Source organism: Peromyscus californicus, unplaced genomic scaffold, assembly GCF_007827085.1.
Source record: "Peromyscus californicus insignis strain IS unplaced genomic scaffold, ASM782708v3 Scaffold_22__1_contigs__length_63687245, whole genome shotgun sequence".
Classification (NCBI taxonomy): Eukaryota; Metazoa; Chordata; class Mammalia; order Rodentia; family Cricetidae; genus Peromyscus; species Peromyscus californicus.
In genome coordinates, this window is record NW_026294525.1 from 10,281,059 (window position 1) to 10,301,484 (window position 20,426).

The 20,426-nt window shown below is 47.1% G+C and overlaps 1 protein-coding gene across 6 annotated transcripts in view; it reads right to left on the reverse strand.

Moving 5' to 3' along the window:
- The window catches only part of LOC128118345 (palmitoyltransferase ZDHHC14), a 453,489-nt gene that overhangs the window by 264,780 nt on the left and 168,283 nt on the right, over positions 1–20,426 (reverse strand). For 5 of the 6 annotated variants that reach the window (XM_052750895.1, XM_052750893.1, XM_052750894.1 and 2 more), the window contains exon 2: positions 19,601–19,761. In XM_052750895.1, coding sequence (XP_052606855.1) covers positions 19,601–19,761 — 161 coding nt within the window. Of the gene's footprint in view, positions 1–19,419; positions 19,574–19,600; positions 19,762–20,426 lie in introns of those variants that run through there. The other variant, XM_052750896.1, reaches the window with a different exon arrangement.

A 20,426-nucleotide genomic window follows, 5' to 3' on the forward strand; every position in this document is an offset into this window, starting at 1 on the left:
CTCAGCTCTCCATCGAGGCAGGGTCACGATTCTGCACTGAACAATATCACTATGTCTCTATCTGTCTCTCTCTCTCTCCTTCTCTCCCTCCAGCCCCCTTCTGTGCATGCACAGATGCAGGCCCATGCATGGGCACCATGTAGGGGCCAGACGTCAACCTTGAGTATCTTCAGGCCCTGTCCATCTTGCTTTGAGAAACAGGATCTCTCACTGGGACCTGTGGCTGGCCAGCCCACAACCTCAGGGACCTGCCAGTTTCTCTCTCCCCAGTGAGAGAATGATAGGCACATGCTACCATGTCCAACTTTGGGTAGGGTTTGTAGACTGAACTCAGGTTCTCGTGTTTGTGAGGAAAATACTTTACTTGTTGAACTATTTTCCCTGCTCCAGAATTTTGTTATATTCTTTTTCACCCTAAAAATTCAACCAATGACTTTTGCAAAATTTCATCTCGATTTTTTTTCTTAGAATGACTCCCTACAGCCAGCCTGTGTGCTGTTGAGCAGAAAGATGGAATTGCAGCGTCTAAGGCAAGCATCCCAAACATCGGAAATAAGTCCCAAGCCTCCTTTCTGAGGATTTCACTGCTGTAACTGAACCCGACGCTCCCGTATTGATGGGCTGTTGCCTTTCTTATACTAGAAATTCGTGCTCCCCACGAACTTGGATCCCACTTCTGTTTTGTTTTCATCTAGACTCAGGAATGGCTGGAGGTCAGCCCATTGAACTGGTTGCTGTTGTCAGTAAATGGCCGGTCCGTGGCCTCGCTAAGCGATACGCGTCTGTTAAATAGCTTCTCTCTTGTAAGGAAGACTGGCCGAGGTGGGAAGTGAACCACAAACAGCGTCTTGTTCAGCTGGCCTCCATCTGGGACACATGACTACCTACCTGCAAGTTCACGGTACTAACCAATCTTCCCTGGAGTCTCAGACAAGGGGCACACACGGCCCTTAGGCACTTGAATGGAGTCCATTGGAACTGAGGTGTATTGTCCAGTGCTGAATTCATCTGAGATTTCCAAGATTTGGAACAAAAGAGAATGTAAGGTATTTCAAAAATATAAATATTGATTACATTTTACATGAGAGGCTTAGGCTATTTATAAGAGAGTACACTGAATAAATGGTTAAATAAAATATCTTATTAAAGTTTACTTCACCTGTTTATTTCTGCTACAATCAAGTTGCTACTAGAATATTTAGTATTACATGTATGGCCAGCATTTGTAGCTCACACTACATGGACAGCACTACTGGGCAATACATATAATGTATAATGAATAATGATATATAATGAACAATATATATAATATATATTATATATAATGAATAACACAATGAATCAAAAGCATTCATTGGAAATTCATAAGGATCAATATTTATACATTATTGACTGGGCTGGTAGAGGAAGGTAGTACCAACACTGTGTGGATTTACATGGTACAGATCCCCACACTGGTACTTTTTAGCCTGTTTGACTTCAGAGCCCAGAGCCCAGATCTTTCACATTTAGCTCTGTGGCCTGGGATGACATTAGGAACACTGTAGGCATGGATCACACACCCATAGGAAGAATGCTACAAACCCCTCAAATACAGAGTCGAGGCTATTTCTAGAACTGAATTTGCATACGAGAACAAACGATGCTCTGCCCCTAAAATAGCATTGAGTTTTCACTCGTTCTAAGCTCTAACACCAACTGCTCTGGACACATCCAATTCCTCAGCTCTGTCAAATGTGAAAATCCATTCCAGCCCTGCCTGCCCAACGTCTGTCCATATACAGACATCTGTGCCGAGGGAGCCTTTAGAAATGAACATCCTCACATGGCACAGATCGCATGTCTTTTGTTATCAACCATCAGGGCAGACCACCAGTCTCGACAGCACACGCAGCTGTAGAACCACTGAGTGACCGCTCCTGACTCGCCAGCACTCTTCGGGGGCCTCCTTTTTGCTCGGTTCGGTTCCCTGCTGTCCTCTCCCTGCTGACTTCAGCATCACGTAGAAATCTCCCTCTAGTGAGACACATTGGGTACCAGAAGCAGGGCCAGGCTGGTCCCTGGTGTCCCATTTGACTCTCCTGGTAAGTCAGTGTCCTTTAAGAAGAGGACGCTAGGGTGGAGGCCAAGCCACCTATCCAGACCCTGCTCATGAGTAGTAGAGTCGCCTGGCTCACCCCTCAGTAGGAGTAGATTTCTTACTCTGTGCCTCGCCCAGACCTACCCTGGCTGCCTCACATGTTTCATCTCTCACGGCTTCTGCCTCCACCTCGGTTTCAGCCTCAGGGACACCAGAGCTGAGCCCTCAATATGGACCCCTCATCTCTAGCTTTTCCATGATGACTTCTCGGCCTTTGGTATGACTCTTCTCCGAAGTCTGACTCTGAAATCCCGACCTTACCGCAGAGTAGGATGCTTATTCCTTTCAAACCTTGCAAGACCACCTGGATTCCAGACCCATTCCCTCTCTCTGGTTCTTACAGAACCCCATCACCCTACAACCCCAGTTCAGCACAGCAACCAAGACGAAAACTGAGCAAGCAGGCATGATGTCCGCGCGTGTGTGTGTTTGTGTGTGTGTGTGTGTGTGTGTGTGTGTGTGTGTGTGTGAGCTCTTCCATTTCCCCTTCATCTCTCCAGCCGTATAAAATGAGAAAAATGTTATACATTGCTCACACATGTGTCATACACTGATATACATATGTCAGTGCCTGACATACAGCAGCAAGTGCTACATAAATGTGAGTCCCTTCCTTTCTTTCCCTGGCCTGCCTTCTTGACTGCTGATGTCTGCCCTGAGCAGCTACGTCCTGTCACACACTCCTCAGGCTCATGCATTATTGCCTTTCTCTCTGTATACCTCCACCAGCAGCCACAGGACTCTCATCTGGATTTTCATATTCTGAAATAAAGGCTCCCCATTTCCAGGGGCAAGACGCACGCTTCATGTCACCCCAAATCTAGCCCAGATTTGTTCTTTTCTAGATTTTTTCCTGTTTAATCTCTCTTGATCTTCTTTTAGGCTTATTCTTCTCAGCCCTCACCAGTACAGCTGACATTACCACCATCAGCCCCTCGTGTGGTTTCCCCATTAGGAGACATGGAGCCACACTGTAAAATGATTATATTGTCAAATTTCTAGGACTGCCTATCCATGAAGAATTACTTGGCCACAGTGCAGAGGCTGCAAGCAGTCCTTGTTGGCATTCTCGTGTGTGTGTGCATGTGTATGTGTATGCATGGATGGGTGTATATGTGAATGCATATGTGTATGTGTGTGTGTGTGTATATATATATATATATATATATATATATATATATATATATATATATATATATGCATGTATGTGCATGCATGTATGTGTGCTCATACATGTTTGTGTGTACACAAGGAGGTGGAGGCCAGAGACTGACAGAGTGTCTTCTTCAGTCACTCTAATTTGGGGGAGGGACAGGGTCTCTGGCTGACCCTAGAGTTCACCAATTGACTAGGGTGACTAGTCAGTATGACCCAGGGATCCTTCTGTCTCTGCCTTCCTAGGGCTGGGGTTATAAGAATGCACCACTGTGCCTGGCCTTTTAGATGGGTGCAGGGGATCAAACTCAAGTCCTCATGCTGGTACAGTCAGGACTCATCAACTGAGCCCCAGCAGTACTTCCCACCTTCATTTTAAGGATTTCTGTGCTTTCTCAGGTGTGTGCAACAGTCCTGCATTCCACCGCGACAGGTCTCTTGAATCTTCTATTAAAGTTTTAAATTACTATTACTTATGTGTATAGGAACTCTGCCTGCATGTATGTCTGTGGACCCACGTATGCACAGTGCCTGCAGAGCCCAGAAGAGGGGGTCAGATCCCCTGGAACTGGAGCTACAGACAGCAGACAGTCGTGACCCACCATGTCAATGCTGGGAATTGAATCCAGGTCCTCTGGAGGAGCAGCCAGTGTTCTTAACTGCTGAGGCATTTCCAGCCCCTAGTCTTTTATTCACCTAAGACAGGTACAAGCTTAAACTGGTGAACTGGTGGTAACTGGTTTCTCAACTAAACGGTCGGAATATCTTCATTAAATATCATGAGATTTTTTTTAACACCACATAAATGAGAAGTGTTCTGTGCTCATTCTGCAGTTTCATTACGGGTCTTAACCCAAGAGTGTCCAGTCACAGGACAGATGGTGCTACCGCAGGATGGACCAGGAGTTAGAGGACCTCCTGCTCACATCCAGCCATGATTACATATGCAGATCATTTGCCACCAATTTACTCTCTTTATCCTTTTCTAAGAACTCCACCTTTCTGTTTGCATTCATGGGGCCATTACCAGAGATGGCACCAAAATCTTGCCATGTGCCTGTAAAGGAAAATGAGTCTTTTTTTTTTTCTAGAAGGAGAAAGGTGCATCCAAATTGTCTGAACTTGCTTTTGAGTTGCTTAAGGCACAGGTGCAGTAGAGACAGGGCCCTGAGAGTCAGCCCTGTGACTGCCACCTGCTCTGTCAGGGCCTCTCCTAAGACAATGACAACCCAGCCTGAGGGAGGAAGTCACACGCTCATGCACACGCTGCTGGCTGTGTTACAGTGCAGGGTCCCGCTCTACTTGTAGCTCAGATGAGGGTGTCGAGCACAGAGGCCTAGGCTCTTGACTGGCATTGATCATAGAGGGGTTTGTGAGGTCATAATCTGCAAGGCTGGTTCTCTCCAGGCAGACCTGTGGCTGGGTGGTCATTCCTTCCCCATTGTCCCTAAGGTTCCCAAGAGATTTTTCTGTTCATAAGATGCATCTGTATCTATAGAACAGACCCCAGGAAGGTGACCCTTTGAGATGTGACTCTTGTAGTTGTTGATTCTGCAGGGAGGCTTGGCTGCCTGTGGATCTGTAGACAAGGAAGAAGACTCCAAGGGGGAACACATCAGTCTAGAAGTTCTGGAAGTGTGGCCTCCAGACCTGGGACTTGGTAGAGAGGCAGACTTCCTCTTCCTGCCACACGCACATACACATGTGGAGCTGGAAGACAACCTCAGCTGTCGTTTCCCAGATGTCATTCACTTTAGTGTTTTAGACAGGATCTTAAATTTACCAAGCAGTCTGGGCAGGTGGACTGTCTGTCTCTGTCTTCTCAGTTCCAGGATTGCAAGCATTCACCACCATGCCTACCTTGGGGGGGAAAAAATGTGAGTGCTTGTGTGCACATATGGTATATGCATGTGTACCACATGCATGCAGTACCTCTGAAGGCCAGAAGAGGGTATCATCATCAAGAACTGGAATTACATAGGTTGCTGTGAGCTGCCACCTTGTTTCTGGGCAGTGACCCTGGGTCTCCTGAAAAGCAGGTAGTGTTCCTAACTGCTGAGCCATCTCTTTCAGCCCCAGATGCCCAGATTTTTATACATAGGTTCTGGGGAATTAAACTCGGATACTCATGCCTGCCAGTCAAGCACTTTACCAACTGAGACATCACCCCAGCCTGTGATCTGTGTCTAACAAGCCCTCTGGGTGATTCTGTCTTATACATAGGTTTAGAACCGCTGATCTAGTCAAACGGCCTGGAATTTAACCATATTAATGAACAATAATGCTGAGTTTGCTTAGCTACATTAGACAGTCCCATTGTTTGTAACTTTATAATATCAGAAGAACTACACAAACAAAAAGAAGAAACGTCAAGAGTACAATCGGCTATCATCACGGTGTCTACTACCCAGCAAACACTCAATAAACAAGGGTTGAATGAGTGAGTGGACCACTGCATGAACGAAGGAAACAAACGGTGAACTTAAACCAGTCTTCCTCCCCCGGCCTGCTCAGCCTGAAGCTAATGAAGCAAGTGGTCCCATTGGCTATTATCTCCTGTAATTAAAAGAACCGCACTAGCTGCCTTAGGATGCAGCAGATGTCTTGGAGTTGGAGGAATGAACACAGTGAGTGACTTGGGGTCTGCAGAAACATCTGCTCTCCCATGCACCAGTGTCTGTGCTCAACAACTCTGCCCTTGAAGCCAGAGTGTAGTCTTGATACAAAACCCGACTTCAGAGGGCAATGGAAGGACACATCTGAGGGGAGGGGGTGGTTCTTCAAGTCCAGTGACTTGCCTGTGTACCATACCTAAGCACCACAGGGTGAGGTGAGCAAGACCTCTCCCCCGGCCTGACCCCTGGGTTGAGTGCAAGAGTCTGGCTTAATACTCAGGCACACCAAGCATTGAAAGATGGGCCATGACCGCACTGTCTGCTCATCCTCTGTGTGTTCCTCATCTTACCCTTAAGGATAAAACCCCCACAAAAATCATTCCTCCCAGAGTTTCCTTCAAGTAATCCAAAACAAGGCAGATAAGTATGAGAGAAATGGATAACTATCTAGTGAAAAATCTTGATGCAGGTTGGGCATGGTGGCGCACGCCTTTAATCCCAGTACTCCGAAGGCAGAGACAGGTGGATCTCTGTGAGTTTGAGGCCAGCCTGGCCTACAGAGTGAGTTCCAGGACATGCAATGACCACTAATCATATGTGTCTATTCTGCCAGACACTTAAAATATGGCTGGTCCGAAATGAAATGTCTTGTAAATATGCATCCAATTTTGAAGACTCAGTAAAAAGAGAAAGAGAATAAAGTATTATATTAGTGTTTTTAATATTAAATACACAGTGGAGTGATATTTTGGATGCAAATAAAATATTAAAATTAACTTTGTTCATTACCTAAATTTTTTTTAAAAAAAAATCTCAGTAGAAAAAAATAGGCAATAGGTCACATGGCTTGATTCTATCTCTAGAGAGAGCACACTGCTCTATACACTGCAAGTGGGCCATGTTTAAGTGTTGGGAAAGCCACAGAGTTGGCTGTTTGGTCTGTTGGCTTCTATTGAGTGTAAAAAACAACTCACAAGACCTGTTGAACTTCATGTTTCTATCCTTAAATGGGAACAGATTTTTTTAATGTATATATTCCAAGTGTGTTTAAAAGAACATGGTCCACATAGGAAGTGGCACTATTTAGGAGGTATAGCCTTGTGGAAAGAAGTGTGTCACTGTGGGGGCGGGCTTTGAGGTCTCAAATGCTCAAGCTATGCCCAGTGTGGGACACAGTTCACTTCCTGTAACCTGTGGATCAAGATGTAGAACTCTCAGCTCCTTCTCCAGCACCATGTCTGCCTGCATGTGGCCATGCTTCCTGCCATGAAGATAATGTACCAACACTCTGAAACTGTAAGCCAGGCACGATTAATGTTTTCCTTTATAAGAATTGCCATGGTCATGGTATCTCTACACAGCAGTAGAAACCCTACTATGACACCAGGGCTGGAGATATTTCAGACAATAAATTAATGAGTGCACACACACTGGGGCTAGAGTTTAATCTACAGCACCCACGTAACCAAACTGGCACAGTTCTGCTCACTTGTAATCCCAGCAACTGTGGAGCAGAGACAGGCAGACCCCTGGGCTTTGGTGGAGAGCTGAGGAAGCAAGCTCCAGGCCAAGTGAGAGAGCCTGTCATGAAAAATAGGTGGGTAGATCCTGAGGAACCACATCCAAGGTTGACCTCTAGCTTACACACACACACACACACACACACACACACACACACACACTCAAGTGTGCACCAGCATACACATAAAAAATACATGCATCCACCAACAAGGAGAAGCACACACTCTAAACTATAATAGCATGTAATGTAACTTGGCATGTATCTGCTTAGATTTCCTTCTAGAGAGTGGTCACCGATAGCTTTCATATAAACAGTCTTCCCTTATGTTGGTCTATGTGAGCTCAAAGCCTTTCATTGGTGCTTTGGAAGGTAAGTCTGGAGAAAGGAAAATCGAGGAATCTTTTTTCCTTAGCCCTTGTAGGATGGCCCATGTATTCCCAGATCCCACCACCTTGAGCCCCACTGTCCCCTCTCTCTGGGTAGCCTCTTGCCTCTGCGTGTGGGACACAGTGATTCCCAGGGTACTCACATCCAGCTGCGGATCATACGTTGGACACTAGCACTCACGTGCTCAGGTGACCATGTTTAACCTCAGAACTCATCTATCGAAAGCAGAGTTCATCTGTAAGCTGTCAGGACCCCACCTAAGGGGCATCAGCTCTCCTCTCCAGTACACGACTCCAAAGAAGAGAGGACAGAGGTCACTGGGAAATAAGTGGAGCATTGGTTCAGTTTAGAGTTTAGTGTGTGTGGCAGAGATTTGGTGAGGGCAGAGCTGATGTGGACCCCACAGACAACACCTCACGGATTTAGAGTTGTTGGTAAGGAGTGACTCTGGAGTATCTGAGCACTTACACGGCATCAGGGCATCTGTGGGGATGAGGATCCTTGTCCAAACTGTAGCCATCCCTTTTCAACACTCTTCTCAACTAGGTCCTAACAGCTGGGCTTCTGTATCACTTCTGCACTGTGTCCTATTTAGCAGGAATCCTGCTAGGCCAGGTTAGCCAGAAAACCCCTTCCCAGTATGTGGTTACTCAATGTCTGATTGACTCTAGCCACCCACAGAAAATACTCATTACCCTGGCCTGACTGGCGCTAGCGTCCTGACAGGCTGGTTTAGTCAGGATACCCCCTCTACCCCGATCTTTTTTTCTACCTGATGACTCCAACTCTGCTCCTCAGACAGGAATTCCCACTTTTCTTCAGTGTGAGTGGAACAGAGCCCCAAAGTCTCCTCCCCACTGCAAACCACACCGAGTCTCTGTTTCCTCTCCTTACTTTGAATGAAGCTGGCCTCAGAGTTTCAACAATGCTCTGATGTGTTTGCTTGGACGACAACAGAAAAAATCAGGGAGAGATGAGTATTTTGCTTGGTTAAGTCTAGCCCACCTCTCCATCCACAAAGCCATGGGTGCTCATTAGGAGATACTGCATAGAATAGGGGGCAACTCCCTGTCTGTTGGGACCCCAGGCTTCTCTGGTTGATGCTTCTGTTTCTCTGTGACAAGTGGTTAGTACTTCTTTCTACCATGCTGGACCTACCTTCTCCAGACAGACAGACAGGCAGATGTACGCATGCACACATGCACACACACGCCACGTCATCTCCATACCCACTCGCCTTGGTCCACTCCCTCTGTCCTCACAGATGCCATGACTTCCTTTTTTATTCCTGAGCTGCCAGGCACAATACTTCTGCATGTGGGAGAGAAAAGCCTTGCTTTCCAGCACAAAGAGCCTGCTCGCTCTGCTGACCAGTCTCCTGAAGGCCGTTGTGCCCTGGAGAGCCAGCCTCATCTCTCTCCTCCTCACTCCTGGGCACCAGCAATCACATCATTGTTCCAGGGCATCTTTGCCCAACATGCTGCCCTGCTGATTTCTGGGTAAGTCTTATCCTTGGCTTCCCAAGAAAGCCTCCCTGACTGACTCAGTCGGTCCTCCACTCAGAAAGGCTATGTTTTTCCTACCTTGCCTTTTCCTCTCAAACACACTAGTTAAAACACTAATGACAGTCATATCTAGTGAATCATTTAAATATCTCACTTCTTTTACAGAATCTGTGGTTTATTTGTTGAATTTACATGAGTGTGCATGCAGCTCTGCATTTTAAAGTGGGCAAAATACAGAGTTCTCTGTGTGTGAGCAGCTGAAGAGGCCGAGCAACATGAAGTGTGTTGGTTCCAGATTTTCAGTTAAGCTAAAGAGATAGGGTTGACTTTAGAACAATTGTGCCGGGGTGGGTCCTTGCTCTTAGTAGGTCTACTTAGCAGACAACAAAATCGAGGCTCAAGGAAATCATCACATTTCTCAAAGTTACAGAATGGGATTCAGGAACAGTGAATTTGTCTACAGATCTCCTGCTCAGGATCAAGTATTTTGCTAATAAAAATAAACAGACTTGGGGATCCATATAGCACTATCCAAAGACAAGGCAAGTACTACTATGGTTATGCATGTAAGATGTATGTAAGTGTTCATGTGGCTGTGTGCACAAAGGTGTGCAGGTGAAGGCCAGAGCTCATGGTGAGCGCCTGCCTCAATTGTTCTCCACTTTTTCTTTTTAGTCAGGGTCTCTCTGAACCTAGACTTCACCGATTGGCTAGACAGGCTGGCCAATGAGCATCAGGGATCTGCCTGCCTTGCCTCCCTCTCTGCCCAGTGCTGGTGTTGTAGGCTTGCATTGCTGCAGTACCCAGCTCTTTACGCGGGTGCTGGGGATCCGAACTCAGGTCCTCCTGAAAACACTCCGTCCTGAGGTTTTACATGGAGGAGATGCTGACAGTTGGAAAGTAAGGTGGATAGGGGCAATCGGAGGGCTGTGTTTCTCAGAGTTCCAATGACTCGCCGGCCACCTTGGTAAAGTTCATGCAGATTCTGCCTGAGAAGTGGGTCAGGCCTGAGACTGCATTCTCAAAGCTCCTGGCTGACTCTGATGATGCTCCCCCCACACCCCCCACCCCACTATGTATAGTAGTGAGTGCTAGTTTGTTTCTGAGGCCAAGGAGTCTGTAACAGAGAGGAATGCAACACTTAGCTTTGGTGTCAGACCTTAGCATGGGGTCCTCTGTGAGCAAGAGGCTCAGCTGACTCATTCACACACTAAAAGAGTTGTCCTGGATGTGGGACATCTATGACAGTGGGGGTGTTCTACAACTCAGAGCGCCAACTTGACTAGAAACCCTGATGAAGGAGGGGACAGTCACAGAAAGAACTATTACCACATGGAAGTCTGGAATCCTCAGCCTTCCTAGCGCCCCTGGCTGACAGGTGGGCCTTCGACTCCCACTGCTATACTCCAGACCACATGCTGACTGACCATGCTCTTGAGCCACATGTGGTCCCCTCTGTCCCTTCCACACCACGTCTTTCTCTGCTTACATCATGGCTCCCTCTATTCCATGAACACGAATTCCTCACCCTGACTATTGTATCATTCTTCCTCCCTTCCCTGGTTCTGTGGATGAGAATGGGGTCGGTTTGCAGCACACTTCTGTTGCTCAGGCAAGTCTGTCAGCATTGCTGGAGGACCACTCTGGGCTGACTTCACACTACATGTCAAGACAGTGAATTTGGTTTAAAACAAAGAGAGCCTTCCCCTCATCCAATATGAACTAATATTGCTTTTACAGAGTAGTTGACCAATTCACCCTAAAGAACACCATCTATACTGTGTGCAAGTGAAATCTCAGCCTCTATTGAGAAAGAGAGATTCAGATCTAGGATTGGTGGTCCAGACTTGTAATCTCACCTACTAAAGAGGCTCAGGAAGGAAGATGGAAAGTACAAGGCCAGCCTAGACTACAGAGTGAGTTCAAAGCCAGCCTGAGTAACTCTGTTGAGACTATGTCTCAAAAAAGTAGAAAGACCTAGGGATGTAGCTCAGTGTTTGAGCATTTGGCTAGCGTGTGTGAGGACCTAGGTTCAATGCCCAGTCTCACAGGAGAGAATGGAGGAGAGGAGGGAGCAGAGGAGGGAGGGGAAGAGGAAGGAGGACAGAAGGGGAGGGGAGCGACAGATATTGATCCAGGATGGGGACACTGTGACAACTGGAATATCTATGTAGATTGAGGGGTTTGGACTTTTCAGCTCAGCTCAGTGTGAGAACAAGAGTAACCTCTTGTCTCTTGTCTCATGCCTGGAGGGAAAGGCAACGTGCCTTCTGACACAGGAAGTTATCTGGAGGATGGAGAAGATGGTTGCATAACAAGGACCCATTAAAGAGGTGAGCGGCCAGATTGCTTTCTGCAGCAACCCGTACGAGTCTCCACTCTGAGCACTTACTATACAGAACAGCCTTCAGAATGAGCAAACACGCATGTACCAGACTCGGAGTTCAAGGCCAGTACTTGCCTCTGTCCCATGGGAAGAAGAGGAAGTGAGGCAGGCTTCCTTCCAGACATGCCCTGGGTGGAAACCACACATCCTTCCAAATCCATGAGAAAACAAAATCCTAGCTCCTTCTTCTCTCTAGAACTAGACTCTGAAAACCTTGTGGCATTTACCCCAAATTCCATAATATTGAGCTGTGACATCTGGTTCCCAGTTCTCCTCGGCTGGGATTTACTGAGAGACGATCAAGAATTTTGACACTCTGGGACTCCACCCTACATTCATGTGGGAGACTGGCTGCCTCTCCTTCTCTGGCATCTGTACACACTAGATCATTTTAGAACTTTCCCAAAAATCAGTGAGTCCAGTTTTCCCCTCTTTTCTGTCCAGTGTGCTGTTTCCTTCAAAAGCTTTTGTCTCTCCCTGAAATTATTTCCGATATGATGAACTCCCTGGTTATGCATTGCCTAAGCTCCATACAAACATGTACACCGCAGGAGCATCCCCGCCACACAACACAGCCAGGATCCTTAGGCAGCTCCCAGAGGGCAACAGGATTGTCTAGTCCCCCCTTTAGCACTTCATTCTCTGCCCACTCAGCACAGGGCCTTAGGAGCTTAAAGACGCCCCAGAACCTATGTCTGAGTTGTGGCTAGGATGGAGGACGTCAGCTCAGGAGACAGGAAAGCTAGGTGATGCTGCCAGTCTGTGGGGAGAGAGAATTCAGTCCAGGGGAAGGGAAGCCCTACCTGCTTGAGCAAACCCAGAAATGTCCCATCTAAGTCCTGGCTCCTTGGGTTCAAGATGGAGGCAGGATTTGAAAGCAGCTAAGAGTGTAGGGAGTGACGTCTTATGGACCTGCACTGGTCTCACAGCTCAAGTTACTTTATTGTCCTCACACATAAAGTAGGGACGTTACTGTCATCTGGACATGAGAAGAGGGGCGGGGGGGGGGTGCTGCGTGAGCTGAGAGGCTACGCGGGAGAACCCAGCTCAAATCTGACACAAGTGAAGCATCCAATAAAAAAGGTACAAGAACATCGTCTTGCCTGTTGGTCAGGGTTAGCAAGCCAACTGCACAAAGACACAGGACGAGCACAAAGAATGTTCCAGTTGCTGGGCCCAGATAAATTCTTGAGCTGGTTCATAGAAGAAACCATCCAAGAGCTTTCCAGCTGGTATCCCGGGGGCCCTGGCAAGAACTGGGCAGAGAGAATCAGGAAGGTGGAAGGAACCTCACAGACTCTGGACAGAGCTCTGGGACCTGTGAAGTGTTTAGGGGATGCTGAAATGATTCTTGTAGACAGAAACTACAGGAAAGGTGAATTGTGGGGACTTGGGAGGCCACTAGGAAGGTAAGACCTGAGGGGATAGCCAAAAAAAAAAAAAAAAAAAAAAAAAAGTTGCTTTCTAAGAATTGGTGAAAGATCATCAAAATAGTCACCCATGACCCCTGCCATGTGGATCCTACCAATTTGTGTCTCTCTAACAGAATAACTGGTATGTAGTACACAGAGCGCCAGCATATGGTGTGGAGGATTTCATCGCAGATCAATCACAGCCAATGTAGTAGTCATTAAGCAAATAAATAAATACGTAAACGAAGCGAGCATATTTTAGGCCATTTTTTTCGGCAGATATCATCAACAGATCCAAGCAGCCCCATGGGAAACTAACAGTGGCTGAAAGAGCGCCAAAACACCCTTAAGTCATGTGATCAAAAATGAAATCACCAATGAAGTTTGTCTCTGTCGAAACAGCCATTCTGGGGCTTCGAGTATGGCTCAGTGGGTAAAGTACCTACCACACAAGTGCGAGGCCTTGAGTTCAGATCCCCAACACCTGTGTAAAAAGCTCAGCACAGTCATAAAGCTGACAGACACAGGCTGAGTGAGGCTTCTACTCTCAAGAGACACGCACGGGTCGGTCATTATAAAAGTATTTGGCCAGCACTGTGCTAGTAAACTGACTTCCTAAAACCAAACAAACAAAAATCTAGGGGGCGGGGCGGGGAGGAGAAGGCCAGTCATGGTGGTGCATGATGTGCACAATGCATGTGGTGGTGCATGTCTGCAATTCTGGTACAGGGAAAGTGAACTTTGGGTTCAGTGAGAGACCTTGATTCAAAAAATAAGGAGGGAGATATCCTCTGAGCTACATACACACACACTTAAAAAAAAAAGTAATTCTGAAAGGAAATTTACAATGGGTATTTCATAGTATTAAAGAGCCTTCATAAAAACTTAGTTTCAAATTTTATGCAGAAAAGCAATTACTACAATAAAACAACTTTAGTCCAAGTAATAAAAATGAAAATGGAAAACATTAGAAACAGCTCAATGGTAATAGAGAAAATTGGCTAAAGTCTTTAATTGGCAAACAGTGCTCCCAGGAACATCCCGCCCCAGTGCTGGGGATTGAATCCAGAGCCTTGTAGATGATGGAGAGCACTTGTCATTGGGTACATCCCTAGCTCAGAAATTAATTTCTTTAGCAAAATCCATTGGTGTCCCTAAATTCCAGAGAAAGTGTTTCTGTTCTTAAACACAGACTAACAATGTCACTGGAGAACAATTCCACCAAGCCAGACTGGTGGCCAGCCCTTTCAGTGGCCCTGGGAAACTCACGGGGGTAGCTCACCCAGGAGGGTGCAGAACTGGGCTGCTGGCCCGCTGGAGCTTCCCGCTTTAGGGTGGTGCTGGACTTCCTAACACACTCACCTATAGAAATAAACTTGATGGATGGTTTGGTCAAATGAGGGAGGAGATTTGGAAGGAGGAGGAAAAGAAAAATGGCAGAGGGAGAGAAGTGGAGATGGAGACTAGGCTTGGGTATGTGAATACAGGTGGCCCAGGTAGGCAGTGAGAGGTACAGAGTGGATCCCCTCAGGGGATCACCCCCCTCCATCTTCTCCTCACACCCAGAACATCCTATCCTAGGTAAACACTCTCCCACTGAGCTATGTCCCCAGCCCTGTGAATGTATTAAAGCCCACCAGCTTCCTTAGATCTGATCCCACCGCTGTTCAGTGATGGGTTGACCTCACACTTAATACTTGGGTGACTGTGTCTTTGGAAGAATTTCTTCATCTTGCTTTGGGAGTCAACAGGCCAGGTTCGCAGGGCCTGTCTGTCTCCTACTGTCTGCAAGGATGCTCTTGGTCTTGGCAGCTGTGGGACCGTGGAGAGGGTGGGCAGAGATGTCTCCAGGGAGTGTAGGGCGGAGCTGGGTCTGTGTGGTTCTCTATTTCCATCACAGGAAGAAGGCCTGTCTCTAGTCGGAAGGAATCACTTCAGCCCTGAGGTTTGTAGGACAGTGTGTCAGCTGCGGATTGTTTGTTTTCTAGTCCCAAATTAGTCACTTGGCATCAGATTGCTCTTGGATGACCTGAAGCTGTGGGGTTTCCAAGGAAGTCTGAAAATGACCTTTACATGACCTTCCCTGGACCCCTGCTGCTCCTTAATGCCTTTGTTTTGCAACCTAAGTTATTGGGAACATTTTTATGAAGAAGGAACCTCATGCATTCTTAACAGCCCCTGAACAGGCTCTGAAGCCTGAACACTCATAGATACCCATGCCTCTGCAGAAGCCTGGGGGTGGGGGCTATTCAAATCCTCGGCAAACCTTCAATAAACTACTCATGTGCCTGTTAGCAGGCCTTTCTACGCACAGCAGTACTATAAGCAGGTAATTACAATTAATAACAATAATAAAGTTTTTAAACCTAAATTTCCCTGTTCTTTCTCCAGGCAGATAGCACAAAATAAATATTAAGTTTTCATCAAAAACATAATCTTGTTTTCCAAAGCCGAGAGTATACAGGAGTCCTGAGCAAGAAATCACAGCCATGAGGAAGGAAACCATGTGCCTGAACACCCGCGCCCCCCGCCCCCCCCAAGCCTGGGGAGGTACAGGACCCAGCTCTGCCTTTAATCCCCTTCGTACTTTGGATAGCCTTTGGTGAGAACTCATGTTTGCAGAAGGTAAAGATACCACTGGCTGGGAAAAGAGGAGAACTTAAAAAACAACAGGTAAAAATAACATCATTTACTGAGTGCCAGGGCCCTGGCAAATAACTCACAAGACCCATGCCATTGCCCCTACTGTGTAGACAAAACACAGAGGGACAAGCTGAGAAAAGTGTGCCCTCATTTAAAGTTACGCAGCCAGAGAACGGGTGAGCTAGAGTACAAACCCACATCCCAGCAGTTTCTTCTACCCCTCCATATTCTCTTCTCTTGCCCTTACTTCCTCCCCTTAAAAAAATCACATTATTGAACTATAATTTACAAACAACGGCAACCCTTTGAAGTGTATAACCCAATAATTCTTAGTGCATTTATTGCATTGTACAGCCATCGCCATTAGCTAAGTCACCTCAATTTTTTTGTCACATCAGCCCTCCGCCTCATGTCAGGTATAATTAACCTGCATTCTTACCTGTGTCCCAGGATTTCACTGCTCTCCTTTCTGTTTCTCAAGATCTGTCTTTTAGCTCTTAGGAAATATACTGAGTCCCACAATATGTAGTCTTGTACGTGTGGCTTCTTTTGCTTAGCATCGTGTTCCTGGTTCAATCATGACTTTTTAAAATTGGTAATAGGATTCTGTTGCGAGGCGATACAACGCGATAGTCATCAACTCACCCACTGACGGACCTGTGAGTTCCGCTCAGGTTTTGATCACCAGGTGCAGCAAGTCGGTATGAGGAAATGGATACTTTTATTTTTCTTGGCTTAGGAGTGGAGTTGCTGGGTCATGTGGTAACTGTGTTCAGCCTTTTCAAGAATTTTGAAGTGCTGTTTTTCAAAACAGATATCCCATTTCCCATTGCCATCAGCAGTGAGTAAGCATTTCAGGTTTTCCACGTCCTTGCTAGCATTTGCCATGATTGGTCATTTTCTGTTTTCAGAGTCACCCTGGGGGTGGGGGCTGTGGGCTCTTCATGTGGTTTTGATTCACATCCCCCCCTAACGACAGAAGGGGTTGAGCCTCTTTTTCATGTCCTCCCCAGCTCTCCACAGATGATCTTTGGAAGTCAGTCTGCTATTGATTTTAACGATTCCTCTTGGTCTGTCTGTCTGTCTGTCTGTCTGTCTCATCATTAAGGAAAAGCTGTGCCAATGTTGTTGATCTTTTCAGAGAATTAACTTCTAGCCTCATTGATTTTTTTCCCTGCGTTTCCCTCTGTTTGAGCCATTGGTTTCCTCTCCAAACTTTATGAACTCCCCTGTCCCTGTTTGCCTTGAGTTTAGTTTGCTCTGCCTTTATAGTTTAAGATAAACACTTGGTCATTGATATTTTTAGTGTTTCACTTGGAATCGAGGCCATCCCTCTGAGGGAAATGGTGGTGTTCCTGGTTCACCAGGTCCTGGTAGGATTTCCTCACCTCTACCTTCAGCACTGGGGCTGGGGACAGAAGCATGTGGCAAGGATGCCACAGATGCCCAGACTTTACTCAACCTCTCCAAGTCTTTCGGGAATAGCGGCTCCCGACCTGCTGGATTCCGATGACCATTTCTGACATTTTTCTTTTTTCTTTTTGTCCTGTTTCAGTTGGTTTTCTTCCCTCCACAAGAAATCAAGTCTTGTTTGGGCTGATCCATCCCTCAATCTCTCTCTCCTAGAGTCTCATAGGGTCATGGGGAACAGTTCATTTTAAAAGATACTTAAGCCTCAACACACTGTGCCTCTGGGAATCTGCATGTACAGCAGAGAAGTCCAATAGCACCCCCGATGCATCCCAGACATGCAAGGGAGGTAGGACACCCAGCCCTCATACCGCTGCTCTGGCAGAGGCTCCTGCAGTGGCCCAGAGGGTCAGAGCACACACTGGCTCACCTTCTGTGGGTTTCCATGAGGCAGAAGACTTTCCCGATACATGCTGATTGAAATGGCCCAGACTACAAATCCAGCCTTCTCCTAAAGAGAATTGGCCCTAGCTTTTCGTCTCCTTGGGGATACAAGGAATGGGAGGGGACAACGGCTCCAGCTCTGGGCTTGCTCTTATTGAAGCCCCTCTTTGGGGGGCGGGGGTACGCTCTCCTTGTTTGTAAAGGAGAGCAAGAATAACTTTATCTTCACAGAGTTACTTAGATGTGAGAAAAGTTCCGTGATAGTCACTACCATCCTTACAAATGACTGAAGTCCTTATAGAAGGCTTGCAGTGTGTCCCAAGATACAGTGGCTAGAGAAGAGATTCTCTCCCCTGCTCCCCCCCACTTCTTTCTCTCTTCTTCTCAACTTCAGAAAACAAGTTGGTTGCAGAACAGCCGGTGGCACCATGGTCTCCCAGCATGGAAGACAGCCTACCCCCTTCCACATGGCGGGGATGAAGGAAGGAGCAAAGGCCGAGAGAACGACACAGCCCTGCTTTGTCCTTGGGGGATGGAAGAGCTTTTCTAGCCCTGGCCGCACCTGTACCTGCTTGTGCCATGGCAAAGGGGCATCTCTGCAGCTTGAGCGGAGGCTGCGAAGGGTACCAAGGGAGAAATCCCTGCTGGGTGGCTTTTTCAGGCCTAGTCTATACGATCACTTTGAGTCATCACAGGCCGACTGCCATCGTAACCAGACTTACCGGTGTGCCCCGGTGTGCCCCAGTGTGCCCCAGCAACCAAGCTACACAGCCACGAGACACACTGTTGAGAGCATTGACTCACAAGAAAAGGTTCAAACTTTGAAAGGGTGTTGTGATAGACATTAGGATGCTGTGAATTCTAGCTTCAGGCTTTAATTTCTAAGGACAATAAAACTGCATTTCAGCATACACTCCTGGTCCGTATCGCTGTGGTGTGTAAGGAAAGAAACCCCAGATCCTAGGCTGGATAAATAAGGCAGTCTAAGATGTAACTTTGCCTTGTATGGTGGCTTAATATTGATCATCAACTTAACAGGACCTAGAGCCAGCCGAAAGACAAGCCTCTGGGACTGTCTGTGACAGCGCTTCTCAGCCTTCCTAATGCTGCCACCTTTAATACAATTCCCTGTGTGGTGGTGACTCCAACCATAAAATTATTTTCATTACTACCTCACAACTGTAATTTTGCTACTGTTATGAATCATACTAGAAATAGCTGTGTTTTAGACAACCCCTGTGAAAGGGTCATTCGAACCCAAAGGGGTCGTGACCCACAGGTTGAGAATCACTGGTCTAATAAGGCAGCTTCTTGGGTAGATTAATTGTGGTGGATAGAGGCACTTTACCACTGTATGGTACTGTTCTGTGGGCTAGGGGATTAGGACTGAATGAACAGGGGAAAGTGGGTTGGACCCCAGTATTCATCTCTCTGTTTCCTGATAGCAGACACAATATGACCAGTTGCCTCGGGCTCCTCCACCATGATTTCCCTACCAGGAGGGATGTACCCTCCACCAGTGAACCAATACAAACCCATCTTTCTTTAAATCCCTTTGCCCGATGTTTTGTTGCAACAATGAGAAAAGTAACTAATATACTTAGCTTTAATTATGGAAATTAGGCAAGCCGCCATGACGGGCAGAGAGCAAGAGAAACAGTTTCAACTACTGAGGTGCTGGACCAGAGCAGAATCCGATGCTTGAGTTTCAAAGAAACGTGTGGAAACCTTGCTCACTGGAGGGCCTTCTTGCATGCTGCCACAGCCCCTGCCTCAGCTCTGCAGCACCCCCAGTCTTACCTCGACCACTTCTCATCCCAACCTTCTACTCGGGTCATCTCTTACGGCCTCCTTCCTTCCCGGTCACTCTTCATGCCAGCCAGCGCCCTGCCCTCTGCACGAACACCCCCGCCTGTCCCCCACTTTGGAGCCAGCACTGGTGGGGAGTGACCACAGGCTAAAAGCAGAGCTTCAGCGTTACCTATTTGCCTTTCCAGATCAGCAGCTTCATCAGGAGTGGCTCGAGGGAGGACTCCCGGGTCACTGAAGCTAGTCCGAAGCAGAGTCCCCATCACAAAGAAGAACAGGATGCCACCGACCACGGGGATGGCGGGGGTGATGTTCACCGCGAGGTATGGACAGCTGCCAGCAGATTGCAGAGAGAGAGAGAGAGAAGAAAGGAATTACAGTGTTAGGATCCACAGTCACAGTTCCGACCTTCCAAGAAGCAACATCATCACTTCGCTGAGTGAGACTGATTTCTATTAAAATCCCTCTGGGCTGGGGAATGTGGCTCCGTGGGAGGCACTTGCCCAGCAATTGTGAGAACCTGAGCTTGGATCCCCAGAATCCATAAAGTAGCACGTGTTTGTAATCCCAGAAATCTTAGGGAGAGAAGGGAGACTGAGACAAGAGTCCTCCCAGAAGCTCAGTAGCCAGCTAGCCTGGCATATTCCATCCTGAACTAATAAAAAGGCCTTCATCTCAAATAAGGTGGGCAACAAGGGACAAAATCCCAGGTTGTCCTCCAACCTCCACCTGTGAGATGTGGCATGTGCATACCCATGCTCACACACACATACACCCACACAAGAGACGAATTTACATTTTAAAAAAGAAAATTTAGGCTGGGTGGTAGTCATGCACACCTTTAATTCCAGCACTGGGGAGGCAGAGGCAGACAGATCTCTGTGAGTTCAAGGCCAGCCAGTCTACAGAGAGAGATCCAGGACAGTCAGGGCTATACAGAGAAACGCTGTCTCGAGAAACCAAAAACAACAATAAGAACAACACATTTAGATCTGGGG